Here is an 18,586-nt window from a genome sequence, read left to right as displayed (position 1 = left end):
ACTGCGTAAAAAAATTGTGGAAAACTTTAAAAACAATGTTCCTCAACGTCAAATTGCAAAGGCTTTGCAAATCTCATCATCTACAGTGCATAACATCATCAAAAGATTCAGAGAAACTGGAGAAATCTCTGTGCGTAAGGGACAAGGCCGGAGACCTTTATTGGATGCCCGTGGTCTTCGGGCTCTCAGACGACAGTGCATCACTCATCGGCATGATTGTGTCAATGACATTACTAAATGGGCCCAGGAATACTTTCAGAAACCACTGTCGGTAAACACAATCCGCCGTGCCATCAGCAGATGCCAACTAAAGCTCTATCATGCAAAAAGGAAGCCATATGTGAACATGGTCCAGAAGCGCCATCGTGTACTGTGGGCCAAGGCTCATTTAAAATGGACTATTTCAAAGTGGAATAGTGTTTTATGGTCAGACGAGTCCAAATTTGACATTCTTGTTGGAAATCACGGACGCCGTGTCCTCCGGGCTAAAGAGGAGGGAGACCTTCCAGCATGTTATCAGCGTTCAGTTCAAAAGCCAGTATCTCTGATGGTATGGGGGTGCATAAGTGCATACGGTATGGGCAGCTTGCATGTTTTGGAAGGCTCTGTGAATGCTGAAAGGTATATAAAGGTTTTAGAGCAACATATGCTTCCCTCCAAACAACGTCTATTTCAGGGAAGGCCTTGTTTATTTCAGCAGGACAATGCAAAACCACATACTGCAGCTATAACAACAGCATGGCTTCGTCGTAGAAGAGTCCGGGTGCTAACCTGGCCTGCCTGCAGTCCAGATCTTTCACCTATAGAGAACATTTGGCGCATCATTAAATGAAAAATACGTCAAAGACGACCACGAACTCTTCAGCGGCTGGAAATCTATATAAGGCAAGAATGGGACCAAATTCCAACAGCAAAACTCCAGCAACTCATAGCCTCAATGCCCAGACGTCTTCAAACTGTTTTGAAAAGAAAAGGAGATGCTACACCATGGTAAACATGCCCCGTCCCAACTATTTTGAGACCTGTAGCACAAATCAAAATTGAAATGAGCTCATTTTGTGCATAAAATTGTAAACTTTCTCAGTTTAAACATTTGCTATGTTATCTATGTTCTATTGTGAATAAAATATTGGCTCATGTGATTTGAAAGTCTTTTAGTTTTCATTTTATTAAAATTTAAAAAACGTCCCAACTTTTCCGGAATTCGGGTTGTAGAACATACTTTTTTCCCTAAGTCCCTAAGTTACTACTTATTCAAAAGAAGAACTTATTCAGTGAGTATGCTATTTCAGATGCAGTCAAGGTATTTTGCACTCAATGCAAACGACCATCCACACCGCGACGATGTCTGTTTTGCTGCTCAGCCCCTTGCACTCTTGTGGGCTCTTTCAATATAAACCAGGCTTAAATTTTCTTGACAATGCAGCACTGGACCTGTATTTTAAGCATCTTTCATGCTTTTCATGCTTTTTGCCCTTAATAATGTTCAAAGTCAAATGTAGATGCTTGAATTTTCTTCAACCAAGGAAATTTCAATGCAGTGTCTTTACTCTGTATCTTTCTCAGGTTGACTATGGCGCTTCACCTGTGGCTTATTGTGGTGGTCCCTGTTTGCTGCTGGGGTCAGGGGTCAGTGGACACAGGGGACAGTGGTGTCTTCCAGCCCCAGAGTGCCCTCAGTGACATAGAGTTTGCCAGTGTGAGCTCGTACCGTGGCCCTGGAAACACTGACCCTCGCCCCAATAATAAGCTGCCCATTCTTCTGTGGTGGAGCTCCAATCTGTTCCCACACTTCCCAGGAGACACCGAGTGTGTGGACTGTGCCCACTCGTCCTGCCTAGCCACAAGCAACCGTAACATCCAGCTGTATAGCCACACGGCATCCATTATTTTCTATGACACAGACTTCCGAGCGTATGAGGCTCCTCCGCCATATATATATATATTAATATATATATATATATATATATATATATATATATATATATATATATATATATATATATATATATAATATTATTATTATTTTTTTTTTTTTTATTTTTTTTTTTTAGTGTTCAAGAATTAAATTTCTATGATTTAGTTATTAGCTTAACTCACAAACCCACTGCAGTTCTTACATTAAGCCCAGTTTGGTCACTTCATCTACAGCGATATCGTTGACTTGATTGCAAATAAATGTACAGACACTATTTAAACTGAGCAGAGATGACATAACTGAATTCAATGATGAACTGCCTGTAACTATCATTTTTGCATTATTGACACTGTTTTCCTAATGAATGTTGTTCAGTTGCTTTGACGCAATGTATTTTGTTTAAAGCGCTATATAAATAAAAGGTGACACATGGGCTGCCCGCTGCCCAGTCCTGGATACGGACCTGTGGAAAGTATTGACCCAAATGATGGCTGAACTACTTTTATTTTACTTTTATTTGCTAATATATGTGCATTTCACTTTTTAAGTTAAAGGGGTTATGAACTGGATGTTCTCTGAGGTCTGCTAATAATGTTAGCAAGACTTTAACACCAGAAAACGTACTAAATTAGATGATGCAGGCTATTTTCTATCCTGTTTTTGTTTTTAGTGCATTCTACGATTGGCTTAGTTTCGCAAATTAAAATAATAGATAGAGGCTGCTGTGACGTTGTTAAGAAAACATCATGAGTCATTAGGGTTAAAAATGTATAAATACTCATTATATATCAAATCTGAAACAGACAATGCAATAGTGGTAATGGAGACGATATGGATGCAATATAGTCAGACTCCGCATCATCTTTTACTCTCAGTCTCTCTGAGAAGCCCGCATCAAACTGTCTTGTTTAAAAATGAATCTGCAGTGAAGTAAAGCAAGCAAACAATGATGCGATCTGGTGCTCATTCCTAATGCAAGCTGCACAACAGTGATTATAATCAGTGATTCTGTCAACACTGGATGTGGTGCAGAGCGACAACAAATCCCCGACAGTAAACATGAAAGAGAAATGGATTCGCAGCATCACTCACATCTGATGTAGATACGGTGCTAGGATCACAAAGAAGGCACTTCAGAGACTCACTAAGGTTTTGTTGGAGTAATCCTGTCTTTGCATCGCTCCTCCTCCTTCTGCATGCATTAATCAGTGGGCGGGGCTAAAGAGGCAGTGATGTAGAAGTAGGCACTGATTTTATCCTGCTTTCGTCGCACTATGTGACATTTTTTAGCTTGGTTTTTGATCTAAAGCTTACAGGATGTTTTATTGTGCATTGACCTGTTATAGGCTGGCTCCAGATGTGGCCGCAGGACTACTGGCAGAGGGTCTGGAGTCACTCATCAGATCCGTCCTTACAGAGGCCGATGAGATGAGCTGAGCCACCGGAGGGGACGTCACTGATCAAAACATCCTCTATCAGCTCAAGACTATTTTACAGTCCACCCAAAGCTGATGAGCTGTTCTTCAAATGTTACATTTTTGGAAATTTTCTAGACTAATCACTACGATCTCATTATATTTAAACATTTCTTGTCAGTGTTATACATTCATAATGAATGTTCTTCAGAATGAGGCTTCAGCGGATGTTGAACGTTCACGGCTCACAATCACTCGGATCACAGAAGAGATCATGGATGGATATCACTGCAGTTATAGGGAACAAAGTTTCTTTGCATGATGGTCTTGAAGAGTGAATCTCATTAAAACACATCAAGATTCTCCTTCAAGACTCCTGAATCCTGTTTATGTCTTGAATGTTTGTGAACCTCAGTATTTCTTATGCTATATTTATATATTTTTATTGCACATTCTTATATAACAAAACAATAAAAGACAGACTTTACTGATGAGGATTTTTCTTTAATTGTGAATATGCAGGATACATATTTCCATAACAATACAGCTTCTGAAACAGTAAAATAATTTCATTAAAATGGTTTCTGATGATTAAATAAAACAAAGATATAAATTCTTATCGTCTTGACTAAACATTTAACGCAGCAGAATCTAAATAAAAAATCCTAGATGCCCTGCAACAAGCATTGTTTGCACAAGAAAACCTTTTTATGACATATTCAGAAGGTACTCTGCACAGTGTACTGTCAGCATACAGTATCAATGAAGTACAGTAAGGAACTAATTCCTGTTCATTCAAGTTGGTCACACTTTGAGATGGATATTTCAGGCTTGTAAGCAGATCTTATAGCACATTGGAATAGCAGCTCTCACAATGCACCGTCCCACGGTGGAGAAACATATTGTAGAGTAAATCTCCCATTGGTTTACTGCAAATACCACACTAGGGTGGGAGGAAAAGAAAATTCAATACATATTTTCATTAAAGCATGTTGTCATTTATTATTAAGTACAGCAGGGTAGCATTACACAAAGCATCTAGCACATTGTGCCATACAAATTAGAGAAAAAGAGTCCTTTGTGTGAGCGGATATTGTTGCGTACCTTAAAGCAGGATGGGTGACACGATATGTTCAGGTGCTCGATGGTGATTTTGGCGTCGCTTCCCACCATTTCTCCACAGTATGTACAGGGAGTGAGCTCGCTTCTAAAAAGACCAAATGAGCTCATTGTTTAGGGCTCATGTGACAAACTAAGAAACTCACACTCATCACTGCTTGTGCAGTAAACGATACATACCTGTACTCACCCTTAAAACAGACTATACAGTCATACATGATATTAACATTTGCCCAAAAATGCATGCATGTGCATTTATAAATACAGAATGAATCCTGATAAGTGTCCTTGTTTCTGGTGCTGCTTTCATATGTCATGTGAAATATATATATATATATATATAGAAACATGTTACCTTGTATAGTAGCTGGGGCTGCTGTAGTTGTAGTTAGAGGTTGCTGATGACACATAATCAGAGCTGCTATAAAATAAAATAAAAAAGGAGACAGGACATTTTTGTGGTTAAAGATATTGTATTGATCCACAGATTGCTATTCTTTGACAAGCATCTCTGCACTGCTGCAGTTATCTTACGTCAGTTACAATAATAAATAAAAACGGTTGCATGTCTGTCCTTCAGATCTGGTGCATTATTGTACATTAGTCCCTTGAGGCTCCTCCGCTTCACGCTTGCAATTCACGGTCATGTTATTCATTCATTTTAATGCTACTTTTGTATCATATGTAAGCAGAGGCTTTAAGTGTCAGTTGAGAACCTTCTGAAAATTATTCTAAGTATATGATGCCTCCAGGTTACCTGCCATCAAGAAACGAGTTATCCACATATTCCTTAACATAGACGAAGCCCCTAAAAACAGAAAACCAAAGAGATCAGGCTTTCAACAGAACAACACTTTCAGGTTCAAATAATCAGATTGGACTAAAGGCTTTCATTGGAAAATCCCACATACTTCTTGGAATCAGATTCTGGTAACTTCTCCTGGACAGAACTCTGCACTGTTTTGATGCTAGTTTTGTAACTACAAGACAAAAATAGTCATCATGGTAAAATCTTGTCTCAGACAACTATACATGTGACCTTTGATGTAGGGTGAAAATATAGAGACATGCAGCATTTTAAAGTATTTGTCTTTGTCAAGACACTACTTCAGAAGGATCTTTTCAGAAACAATGAGTAACACAGGATCTAAAGCAGGGCTATACTTATACTATATTAGTTGTTGTCCTAGAAAACCTGCCCTATATCTTAATTCTGAAATCAGATGCTAAACAGGAAAAGCTAGTTTAGCCCTTGAGACCAGAACATGAGTATTACATGATGGTTTGGCCTGAACGGACAGTTAAGCACTTGTTAACCCTGGTTTTAAAATATCTTTTTTTGGAAACATCAGCAAGACTTTTTCTTTAATTAAGGAACATCAGGACTATATATATATATATATATATATATATATATATATATATATATATATATATATATATATATATATATGGATTTCCATAAATTTTGCAATAAGTCTGGAAGTTAATATTAAACATTAATCATTACTCAATATTTAATATTTTAATCAGATATTAAATCATTGTGTAATATCTTTATAAACACAGTTCATATGTATGCTAATGTGCAATAAAATATAAAATTGTATATAAATATAATATAATATAACATTTGGGTCAAATTATTACAATATATTAAAACATAATTAAAAAAAATCCCACACAATAACTAATATTTTTATTTAGAAACATCTTGAATCTTTGAATTTTTTTAAACAAGAAGTGTTTATTATGACACTTAGCGCGATCTTCAGTAATCTCATACTCTCAAGTAGGAATAGTGGAATTTGCTTGAATTATTGTTTTACTTATTAAAGCCTTTGTATATGAAATGCACTTCACTCACAGAACAGCAGCACTTACCTTTCCATGTTAGTCTCCCAGTCACTGTGAACACAAACAGATGCTGCTTTTAAAAGATGAAGGCTAGGGTTATTTCCAGAGAGCATGTGCACACGTGTGAAAGTGCGGCTGATACTGTGTGAGAGTTTATCTGCAGCTCAGGTGGAGTTTAAGGGTCGGCTTTGACTCAAACTACCTCGCTACTTCCTTCTCCGGGACATTAACTCATTATGTTATTGACTTTTCATCGTGAAGATCTCTGTGCAAACAATATGAACCAACACAGACAGGTCCAGGTGCTGCCTCAAGAAATGAGCTGTGCTAATAAAAACCAGCTTCTGGAGAATTAAACAGTTATAGGCAGTATTCAGTTACCTTTTAGGATCAATTGGAAAGACATTTTCAGCCAAGGAAACCAAAACATCTGGTGACATACTATCAATTAAAAACAAAATATCTGGATTAATATTTATATTTAATCAAATGCACTGTGTAAAAAGACAATAGTACATTACGTTTATATTATAATTTATTTATTATCATTATGTTACAAAATTATCAAAATGTAAATTACAATCAGTTCAATTAATTTGAATATTACATTAAATTATAAAGCATCATATTAAATGAATAGTCAGCTCCATGTAAATTCATTGATATACTCACTCAGCAACCAAATCCACAGGATGCTGAAAATGATTGAATGTATCCGTGGACCTGAAAATTGTAATGTACACTTTTATGACAAACTGTATGATAATTTTAGCAAATGGAGCCTGATAAATGAATCTGTACAATCACCCTGAGTCCAGTTTAGGAGGACTGTACCAGTGAGGACTGTGAAAGACACAAGAAGACAGAGAGTGAGGCGTTTGTTCACACATGACTGTTAAACACTGAGAAGTTCAGTCAGAATCACCACCTCTTTGTGGGCTCACTCGATGCTGCTATTGGATCAAATTCATCAACTAAGCTGGAGAAGAAAAAAAAAATCACACTAATCTTAGAAGCATGCACAAGTGGAATTGATGCAAGGTTCATGGTGCTGAAGACAAAGCACTGTTTTATAAATGAAAAAGAAGTAGATTAAAACTTTACTGCACATGAAGGATTTAACTTGTAAATGCATGTTAAAAATTCAACTAAAATCTTGATATTTTTAGAAAGAAAGAAGAAATATGAAACTATTAGTTACACTTCAAAACCTAAGTGAAGTCTTTGTGGTTTTCTGAGCTTCTTTTATGTGTTATTTTTACATTATTGCTAATCTGTCTAATCTGCTGCATGCATATTCTTCAAAGTAAGGTACATGACCCATGAATGAAAAAAGATCAAGAAAAACTCACCTGGTGGAAGTAGCACTGAAGGGAATCAGATCATCTGCAAGCAGGTCTAGAGTTGTATGTGTCTTCTTCGTCTGAGGCAGAGAACTAGAGGGGACACATCCAGATATTTAACAGCCCCTTCTATAGATTTTTTAGTAACATTTTAACAGTAGCATTTGTGTAGCATTCTGGTCTGTGTTTCCCTGTGTGTCCACTATGTGTCCCCATAGTCACCCCACTGCAGGCACTACATTTCCCACAAAGCCTTGTCCCTTCATCACTGTTAATTGCACACCTGTTAATTGCACTCAGCTGTCTTCACTTTCATCATTTTCACCTGTCTATATAAACCGGTCTGTTTCTATCTGTTTCATGGAGTCCTTGTTTTCCGTCGCCCGGCTTTCTCGTGTTCCCTTGTTTTTTTTTTCATGTTTCTTGTTTTTGGACTGCTTTCCCTGTTATTGACCTCTAGCCTTTTTTGAATTTAGATTTTTGGATTATCCCATTAAAACACTGCTATTGGATCTCTCATTTCCTGTGTAGTCATAACAGAAGTAAAGCCCTGCATTTCAGCCCGAGCCCGACGGGCCCCGACTTATTTATGCCCCTAGGGCCGGGCTTCGGGCCAATTTTCACGTTATAGCTCACATGCGGGCCGGGCCTCTGGCCTTTTTTAGGTTATCCTTCTATTTATATTTTTAGACATTAATAAAAAAAATGAGAAGTTGACGTCGACGATAGAAAAACAAACATAGACATTTCATAACCTCATAACTTTCATAATCTGATAATTCAACCCGTTATAATTATACTGACATACTGACATGACAGTCTCACGCACGCACGCACGCTTTTCCGTCAGCGCGACCCACGATTATACTTCACTTATATCCACTTATTGTTGTAGTAGCTATTATAGGCCTCTAAATTAATGTATTAATCATAGCCTAGTTGGCCAACTAATAATTATAAAATGATGATTCATGCAGCGGCGAGCATTTCTGTGTCTGCACCTGTTGTTGCGGGCCACGCAGCAAAGAAGAGAGCGCTGGCCGAGTTTGAAAACATTGTGGAGCAGGACGAGGATGACGACGATGAGGTACAGCAATACATGCGCCTCAATCACAACATGGAAGGTGATGGACGAGATGTGCTGCTATGGTGAAAACAGCACGAGACCCTGCTACCGCAACTGTCAAGACTGGCTCGCTCTGTGTTTAGTGTCCCGCCAGCAGCAGCAGTGAACGTGTCTTCAGTGCAGCGGGAGGAGTGATAGAAGAGAGGAGGACTGGGTTAAAACCTTCCACTCTGGATGCTATTCTTTTTCTCCACGATGCTCTGTAAGAGACTGTTCTAACTTTTCATTTGACTGGACTTTATTTTCGCTTAACTGTTGGAAACTAATGGAAAAAAGAATGGACATGTTAAGTGGTGCATTTTTGAGGTAAGATAACCTGCAAGTTTGTTTTAATTAATTTAATTTGTTTAGATTGTAGGCTATTGCTCATTTCGTTTGCAAGCGCTGTTGCGAGCCTGCCTCAGTATTTCAATTTTTTTTTTACTCACTGTGGTTTAATAAATAAACATATATTAAACTAACTGTCTGTGTGATATGCTTGAAGTGTTTTATATCTATGGATTTTATTGTAGCCAAGTAAAGTATTAGCGTTAATTTGAGAGGCTTAATTGATTAAATATGTTTTAGGCTACTCGCTGTCGGCTCGGCTGATTAATGTAAATCTTCATTTAAAAAAAATGCTCCAAACATTTTTCTTGATAAAGAAATGAAAAGAAACATAACACAAAACTGACCCCTTTTTTAATTGTTGCAAATAGGGCAGGCTTCTGCTGTGTAATAAAATAAATAAATAAATAAAAACACGGGCTCGTGTCGGACTCGGGCTGATAATTCTGATGAGCTGTCGGACACGGGTCGGGCTAGGGCCTGAGCGTCTCGGGCCAGGGCCTAGATTTGAGGCCCGTGCAGGGCTCTAAACAGAAGGACTCCATCATGTCCAGATCCAGCAGTATGAGATTTCGTATCCATTCCCCAGCCAACATGGAGGAGCGGAGGGGGAGGTTCCTGAACCTAATCACCCTCCGTCAAAAGGGGAGTGAGGTGGGTGAGTTTGCGCAGATCTTTTGGACAATGGCAGTAGGGCTGGGGTATAATGAGGAAGCACTGAAGGACCTGTTTAACAACGGTCTGGATGATCCTTTGCCTGGGTGGGAGATGAAGGGGCTGGAAGTCCTGGACTTTTGGGGGTTCACCAGTTACCTTCACCATCGTAGTCAAAGGGATACACCGACCACACCAGTCTCTCCAGACACGATGGCTGCCAGCCCAGCGCCACTGCACAAGATGGCAGCCACAGGTGACCCTCCAGAGTCGAGTCAGGTCCCCGTCGACCCTCCAGAGTCCGGTCAAGTCACCAGTGTTCTTCCTGAACCCAGTCAAATCACCACAGATCTACCAGAGCCTCTTCACGTCTCTGCTGAACTACCAGAGCCTAGTCATGTCTCAGCCGAACTTCCTGAGCGTCCTATCCTGTCATGGCCATGGAGACCATCTACCATCTCATCAGGGCCACGGAGGCCACCCTTAACCTGTTCACGTTCTCTATTTCAGGCTTACTTAACCAGACTTGCTCTCCTGTGCCATCGATCCCACTGTGGTGTTCTTCTGCTCCGCCCTAGTGAGCTTCTGTCTCAACCACACGGCTGTGGTGGTTCTCTGCACCGCCCTGGTGGGCTTCTGTCTCGACTGCACGGCTGTGGTGGTCCTCTGCGCCACCCTGGTGGGCGTCAGTCCCGTCTGCTCGGCTGTGGTGGGCTCCAGTTCCACCTGCTCCACCCTGGATTCCTGCCCTGTCGGCTCTGCCCTGGGCCCCTGAACTTTCCGTTTCCTCCTGGCCTCTTTGTTTTTTTTGTGGTTTTGTATTTTGTTTGTTTTTTTGTCTCACTTCCTGTCTCTGTTTCCTTCTATGGACCTGGCCCTCCGTCCCTCCCCCTGGTCCTCTGCCGGTCCACCTCCCTCCTGGACACCTTGTTGTTGTTTTTGTTTTGTTTTTCACTTCCTGTCTCTGTTTCCCTCTATTGACCTGGCCCTCCGTCCCTCCACCTTATCCTCCACCAGTCCACCTCCCTCCTAGTCTCTATGTTCCTTGGTTTGTTCTTGTGTTCGGTGGAGTATCTGGTAGCTGCTCCTTAGAGGAGGGGGTAATGTCACAGTGTCTGGTCTGTGTTTCCCTGGGTGTCCACTAGGGGTCTCACTTCCCCATAGTCACCCCACTGCAGGCACTACATTTCCCACAAAGCCTTGTCCCTTCATCACTGTTAATTGCACACCTGTTAATTGCACTCAGCTGTCTTCACTTTCATCATTTTCACCTGTCTATATAAACCGGTCTGTTTCTATCTGTTTCATGGAGTCCTTGTTTTCCGTCACCCGGCTTTCTCGTGTTCCCTTGTGTTTTTTCATGTTTTTTGTTTTTGGACTGCTTTCGCTGTTATTGACCTCTAGCCTGTTTTTGAATTTTGATTTTGGATTACCCCATTAAAACACTGTGATTGGATCTCTCATTTCCTGTGTGCAGTCATAACAGACTGTCAACCTTTAAATAATGTGTTGTTAAGTGTTAATAAACTGCATTGTTGCATCTCAGGCTAAATGAACATATTGTAATATACTGTATAATTAAGATAATAGGATTTTCTTGTTTTACAGTTTAATTTGGCATTACAGCCATGTGCTCAAAGTGAATTATATGGGGGGGGGGGGAAGGGGGGTCATGGTTCATGTCATTTTGCATGCTTATGATGCATCAGTTTTACAGAATGACCACAGCCTTTGTTTTGTATGTGACTCTCCTCAGGGGATCTAACATAATTTGAATAGTTATCATATGTGCATACAGTCCTCTCACCTGCTGTCTGTGAGCAGATCCTGACTGAGAAGATCTACTCCCAGATCCGTTTGGCCAGAACTGCAGGACAAAGAAATACAGTAATGATGAAGTAAACGGGTTAGGATCAAAACTGTCTCAGATGGAGCTCTCCTGTCCCCTTGTGGTCTGTTTCAAAACATATTTTAAAATGTTCTTTAAATTTAATCAGACTTTTTTTTCACTGTGCTCCGAAAAAAAAAGAAAGGAAAAGGAGGTCTCACAGCATTAAAATAACACCAAGGTAAGTAAGTAATGACTGAATTGTCATTTTCAGTGAACTATCAAATTAAATACACCTTAAATACACCAAGCAAAACAAACTGAGAACCTTAATAAACATATTATGTTTATAGGATAAATAAACTAAAGCAGAAGACAATATTTTCACTGATTGTGTTCATTCACTGTTTTGCATGAATGGTACATGATTAAATTGGTATTTCTACAATCATCAGTGTATGCATATAGTTTATGTCATGTCTGAGGCTGCATGAATCTGACAAGTTTGGCAATAGTGGCAATACATCCACATGACAGTGAGGTCAGATAAACAGCTCTAAAGATACTCTAAACTCATTAATACGGAATGAAACCCCTTAACACATGAATGGCATTGAGATTAATGAATATAATCTTTATATGACGGATGCTATTATGATCATCTTGTACCTGACAGGCTCTGTGCTGAAGGATATCAGGGTGTCAGACAGGCTGCAAATGATAACAACATAAAGAAAATGTATCAGTATAATGTAGTGCTAAAGAGTACTACAAACACAGTGTAAAAAGGCTATTCAATCAACATCAGACATGCAATTACTCCTATTTCTGTTAAATATGAGCATTAATAGAGCAAACCTTTTCTCTGGAGCTGGTTCAGACTTGGATTCAGGTGCTGGTTTGGGCTGAGATTTAGCTTCAGGTTCTGTTTTAGTTTCAACTGGTTTAGGCTCTGGTGTGGGTTTAAGATCAGTTGCTGTTATAGTTTTTGTGAAAGTTTTAGTTTCAACTGATTTAGTTTCAGTGGCTGTTTTAGTCTCAATTGGTTTAGGTTCAGTTGTTGTAGGTTTAGTCTCAATTGGTTTAGGTTCAGTTGTTGTAGGTTTAGTTTCAGTTGGTTTAGGTTCAGTTGTTGTAGGTTTAGTTTCAGTTGGTTTAGGTTCAGTTGTTGTAGGTTTAGTTTCAGTTGGTTTAGGTTCAGTTGTTGTAGGTTTAGTTTCAGTTGGTTTAGGTTCAGTTGTTGCTGTAGGTTTAGTTTCAACTGGTTTAATTACTGATGTGGGTTTAGGATCACTTGCTACTGTAGTCTGTGTTGTAGGTTTAGTTTCAGCTACTAATTTAGGATCAGTTGCTGTTGTAGTTTGTGTGGTAGGTTTAGTTTCAACTGGTTTAGGCTCTGGTGTGGGTTTAGGATTGGTTGTTGTTATAGTTTTTGTGAAGGTTTTAGTTTCAACTGATTTAGTTTCAGTGGCTGTTTTAGTCTCAACTGGTTTAGGTTCAGTTGTTGCTGTAGGTTTAGTTTCAACTGGTTTAGGCTCTGGTGTGGGTTTAGGATCGGTTGCCATTATAGTTTGTGTGAACGTTTTAGTTTCAACTGTTTTAGTCTCAGTTGCTGTTTTAGTTTCAATTGGTTTAGGCTCTGCTGTGGGTTTAGGATCACTTGCAACTGTAGTCTGTGTTGTAGGTTTAGTTTCAACTGGTTTAGGCTCTGCTGTGGGTTTAGGATCACTTGCTATTGTAGTCTGTGTTGTAGGTTTAGTTTCAACTGGTTTAGGCTCTGCTGTGGGTTTAGGATCACTTGCTATTGTAGTCTGTGTTGTAGGTTTAGTTTCTGTTTTAGTTTCAACTGTTTTAGTTTCAGTTGCTGTTTTAGTTTCAATTGCTGGTTTAAATTCAGTTGTTACAGGTTTAGTTTCAACTGGTTTAGGTTCTGATGTGGGTTTAGGTTCAGTTGTTGTTGTAGTTTGTGTGGTAGGTTTAGTTTGAGCCACTGGTTTAGGTTCAGTTGTTGTTGTAGTTTCAGTTGTAGGTTTAGGTTGTGAAGCTGATTTAGGCTCAGATGCTGTTTTAGGCTGTGTTGTGTTTTCTAGCACTGGTTTAGATTCTGATGTGTCATTAGATTCGGTTGTAATTTTAGTTTGTGTTGTAGGTTTAGTTTCAGTCACTGGCTTAGTTCCAAGTGCTGGTTTAGAGTTTATTGTGGGTTTAGGTTCAATCGTTGTTTTTGTTTCAGATGCAGTTTTAGTCTCAGGTGCTGCTGGCTTGTCTTCCTTCACCACTGGTTCAGTGTCTGATTTAACACTGTAAATGCAATAAAATTCCAATTGAAACAGTGTTAAACAACAAATAGGAGCTTGAAGGTGTATCATTGACAGATCTTGTGTAGTTTACCTTTGCACAGGCACAGACTTAACAGATGCTTTGGTGTCATCATCATTACCGATAACTACCCTACAAACCACATACATATGAAAAAAAGGATGAGGATAATGGTGCTAACAAATAGGGGTTACACAGGTAAAGTAGGACACTTGAACTTATTGCTGTGTTTTTTTTAATGGAAGCAGATGCACATAATGATAGATAAGTAAGATGAATCTGTGCCATACCATCAGCCTTTGCCACTTCACCTATTTACTTTTGTCAGTGTGTGCTGGTACCTTTTGGCAGCAAAGGAAGAAGTGTTCATATCAGCCGAGCTGTCAGGCTTCTCTGTAGATCTGGAAATATTAGATGGGATATGCATTCACCTTAATACTTTCCCCAAATAATGGTACAGAGGAAAAGTAACTGAGAATGAATGGGGAAAAGTCACATAACATTCAAACTTGAAATGATTTTGAATTATTATTATTTTTTTAGATGAGCTATCAGCTTGGTGGAATTAAAGGTACATCTATGTGTCTGTGACCTGCATTGAGATAAACATTTTTTTTAACTTATTTAAGATATTAGTATCTTAAATGTACATATTATTAGCTAAAGTATATGGCACAACCTTGGTATTACCATTGTATAATTAATTTTCATAAACTTCAAAAGTTATATTTTAATCAAAACACTTACCCGTATTTCTTTGCAGCTGACATTACGTATGACCGTCGATTTGCTGCTGATCCCTTCAGCACAGTGCTGGCTGTCTCTGTCCTACACACACACACACACACACACACACACACACACGCAACAGAAAGGTCATTTAATGAAGAGGAACATGAAGTCACCTTGGATAAATCAGTCTGTGGAGTATGGTCTCTCACCTCTTTTCCATTTCCTCTGGACTCAGAGTTGGTTCAAACGGCGCTGTCTTTTCACTGCTGGACCGAATTGTGTGGGGGGCTCTGGGAGAAGAATATAAATGGATATAAACATAATTAAGATGTGCTTTAATGAGCTCAAATGCTTCGTGTGCATGACCTACATGCTTGAATAATGTTTTCGGCTAACTTACATTTTCTTGTAACTCTCAGATGGCTTTTTGTTGAAGCTATTTATTCCACTAAGGGAGGAGAGACAAATAGCATACTATTAAAACTGATTCAACAATTTCAAATCATATATTAGAAATGGTCTATATGAATTTAATGTAATTTATTTCATGATGTTCTAATGCTTATAGAACTACAGAATCTTCTTACGCAAATCCATTGGTGGATGAGGTGGATGTTGGCTTGGATTCGGTTTTTGTGAACACCCCTCTGCAAAAGTAAATTATCACATATGAAGGAAAGTAATGCAAAGGCAGTGTTGATAAAAATAACTTTTGATTGGCCAAGCATTCTCATTACCTGATTAAGTATCCAGATGCAGGTGTTTTTGGTCTGTGAATTTAAAAATAAAATACTGACATTTTAACATGTACAGTACAAAGACACATTATAGGGTTTACAGAACTCATTGACACTCTTAAAAATAAAGGGTCTTTATTGGCATTGATGATTCAATGAATAATCTTAAACATCCACAGAACATCTCCACCGTGCAAAGGTTTCTTTTAGTCGTAAAGGTTTTTTTTTAATTTATTCAAATTTGGGGAATCAAAATGGTACTTCTATGGCATCATTGTGAAAATCCCTTTTGGAACTTTATTTTTAGGAGTCTAGCCTGTATATTACATATTTAGTAACCATATTCCCTCCTATTTTCTACAAGCCATATCTCCTACACTTCTTTTGTCACTCCTACAGTGTTAGGAATCTCCACTGCTTAAGCACATAATCTTATAATAATAGATCCGTTTCCTTTCTCATGTCCATTGCAAAAACACTTTTTTCCCCTTCTCATAGAACAACCAGCTAGACAACAATCAGTCGAGCTTCAAAAGCAGACATCCAACAGAGACCTTGCTATCAGTCAACAAAACCCTGCATTTGGCGAAAATGTCCTCTCAATTATCCATCCTCATTCTGCTGTATCATTCTTTAGCCTTCAACACAGTAATTCACCAGATACTCCTTTCCACCTTATTGTTCGCAGAAATGCACTATTCATTGTGTTTTGGTGTCAACTGCTGGTGTGCCTCAGGGTTTGGTTATTGGTCCCTTCCACTTTTTGAAATTAACAACTTTTATATTACCTATCAAACAAAAACATAAATTTCAACATCAATCCTTCCACTTATACTTTCAAATAGTAGTGAGTAACGTAATCCATTACATTACACATTTGAGGTAATATAAGACTACTTCTAGATTACTTTTGACCTAACTTGTTTATCACATTGATTTAAATAGGACAATCTTATGCCATATTGATACAAAGATTCAAAGAGTATGAAAATATATTACATTCGTTGTAATTAACAAAATGAAGTGCATTAAACATTACATTACGTCAAAGGTTTTCCTAACTGGGGATTGCACAGGAACTGCAAGGGGTTCGTGAGTTTAATGAAAAGCGAATAATTAAATCATAAAAATCAAAACACTTGCTAAAAAAAATTAAATATTGTATTTGTTTACCTGGATGTCATGTGACCATTAACCAATATTAGAGAACCGTTAACATGCAAATGTGACATTATTAAAATATTTATTTTAAAAACTCAGGGGTACTTCCAGTAAATTTTTAGGTGAAAGAAGTTCTGATGGCGGAAAAGTTTGGGAATGCCTCCATTCCATGTAAATTAGAAATATTGTTTGAAATACAAATGCCTTCCAAAATAATAAATAAATAAATGTAATAATAGTAAAATAAATGAATAAATGACTTGATAAAACAAATATAATTCATGCAGTAAAATTTTATTCTGCAATTATTTTTATTACCTTTTTTCTTTATTATTTTTCTGTGTTTATTTGTACATTTATTTGTCATTTTTATTCACTTATTCTTTCATTTATTTTTAATTAATTTTATATTTATTTGTATGCATTCATTTTATCTTGATTTATTCTCATGTGTATTTATTTATTTATTAGTGTATTTCTTTTTACTTTTCCGTGTACAACATGGAAATGAGGAAGGTGGTCCTTGGGGAGCTCTGGTGAATCACTGGTTAAAATCACACGTATATAAGCGTCAAAGTCAGCTCTAACTAAGCGATAGAAATAGGAGTTTATATGGGATGAGGCAGATCGACTGGAGAGTTAGCTTTATTGATTCTCATAAATGATGTTGAATTATTTTATAGCCAGCACGGTTGTCCAGAAATAGAAGCACAAAGCTGAATCCAGCAGCTTGTGTGATCTTTCCTCACAGCATCATCATCAAGCCCAGAATTATCACCAACAATGTCACCCAATGGATGGTAGGTTTCTACACTAACGCCAGTCCAGCAGTTTACCACAGCGCCATTCAGCAAGGTTCACAAAAGACAACACCATCCAGGTCTGCCAGAAAGTTGAGGATAGTGTTTGACCACCATCTAAACTTTACAGATCACATCACCAAAACCAACCAGACATGTAGCTGTTGTTTTGCTTTGTTTTGTAATGCTGCACATCTCCTGGTCTTTTGTCATTTCTACACTGAACTACCACATTGCTCTTCTACATCAAATCTCTGATAATGAGTCAAAATGCAGTGGTGTGTTAGGTCTTCAATGAACCTAAAGGACACTTTATCGTGCTCTACTGCCATTTTCCACATATGTAGCTCCCTTTGGCCTGGTAAATGAATAAATGTAAAAGTAGAGCTCATGGAGAGTAATAATGCATACTTGTCTGTGTCAGGTCTGGGCTGGGGCTCATTGGCTGTGGGTAAGGATACAGTACTTGTTTCTTCAAACACACAACTTGAGCGCTTCGCTCGCACTTCAGCGATCCTACAAGAGAAAACGTGTTAGACAAACTGTACTGTGAACTCTGAACTTTAAGATTTGTTATAATATTTATTTCTCACCATGGTTTCTCCTCCTCCTCCTCTCTCTCAAGATTTTCTTGTTCTCGTCTCTGTATCCAGCTGTTGTCTCCTTTCAGAGCGGTGCGAACCTTAGTGGTTCGCAAAACCGACTGTCTTTCCCCCCCTGAAATCAAGACAGTCCAGAGCTTATCATACACAAACATATTTTGATATCACTACATTGAGCCAAAAGTTGATTGCATCAGTGGTAACAGTTATATGAGACAATGTGATGAGTATTTAGAATAAAAAAAAACAAGTCTAACTGAGAGTTGAGTGTGTTAAGCAATGTGTGACGTGGCACGGCAGGATTCGATGCTGTGACGCAGGAAATGATTGTTTTGGTCGAGTGGAATGCCATAAATGAATAGCTCTGGCTTGCACACAGACACTGAGAGTTTGAGAGACACACTGAGACACTGGTTACTGGAACTCACCTTTGGACATTTCTTTAGTCAAAAAGATCTAAAAACCACCTCAAAAGACACCTGGATTAAAAAAAAGAGGTCAGTCGTAAAACAACACGATAATAAACATTCATATTCATTTTATAGATTGGTTTATTTATTTATTTTCATTTACATGGTAACATTTTCGTCAAAATAGAAAATACTGATAATGCACCGAAGGTGCGCTAAAATATAAAGCATCAAATCA

The 18,586-nt window shown here is 38.4% G+C and overlaps 1 protein-coding gene across 1 annotated transcript; it reads right to left on the bottom strand.

Annotated features, from left to right (window-relative positions):
- Nucleotides 1-3,823: 3,823 nt before the first annotated feature.
- On the bottom strand, nt 3,824-18,093 carry LOC132114292 (mucin-2-like). The gene is made up of 23 exons (XM_059522404.1): nt 17,930-18,093; nt 17,748-17,852; nt 15,376-15,408; nt 15,226-15,285; nt 15,039-15,086; nt 14,848-14,928; nt 14,654-14,734; nt 14,248-14,307; nt 13,979-14,038; nt 12,446-13,888; nt 12,257-12,298; nt 11,567-11,626; nt 7,662-7,745; nt 7,238-7,288; nt 7,117-7,152; nt 6,982-7,032; nt 6,691-6,750; nt 6,337-6,360; nt 5,364-5,432; nt 5,210-5,260; nt 4,808-4,873; nt 4,438-4,540; nt 3,824-4,276 (listed from the first exon to the last, which is right to left on the bottom strand). The coding sequence occupies exons 1-23, from the start codon at nt 18,091-18,093 to the stop codon at nt 4,178-4,180; spliced, it is 2,931 nt and encodes a 976-aa protein (XP_059378387.1). The 3' UTR covers nt 3,824-4,177.
- Nucleotides 18,094-18,586: the final 493 nt, after the last annotated feature.

Source organism: Carassius carassius, chromosome 33 (assembly GCF_963082965.1).
Source record: "Carassius carassius chromosome 33, fCarCar2.1, whole genome shotgun sequence".
Taxonomy (NCBI): domain Eukaryota; kingdom Metazoa; phylum Chordata; class Actinopteri; order Cypriniformes; family Cyprinidae; genus Carassius; species Carassius carassius.
This window is presented reverse-complemented; position numbering and strand designations above follow the sequence as displayed.

Bases quoted from the DNA above. Each gene is read 5' to 3' on its own strand.
- LOC132114292 (XM_059522404.1), bottom strand. From the start codon at position 18,093: ATGTTTGTGTATGATAAGCTCTGGACTGTCTTGATTTCAGGGGGGGAA. The intron at 7,289-7,661 runs GTGAGTTTTTCT...TTTCTTCTCCAG, and splicing joins TTCAGTGCTACTTCCACCAG to CTTAGTTGATGAATTTGATC. The intron at 7,033-7,116 runs GTGATTGTACAG...TACAATTTTCAG, and splicing joins CCTCCTAAACTGGACTCAGG to GTCCACGGATACATTCAATC.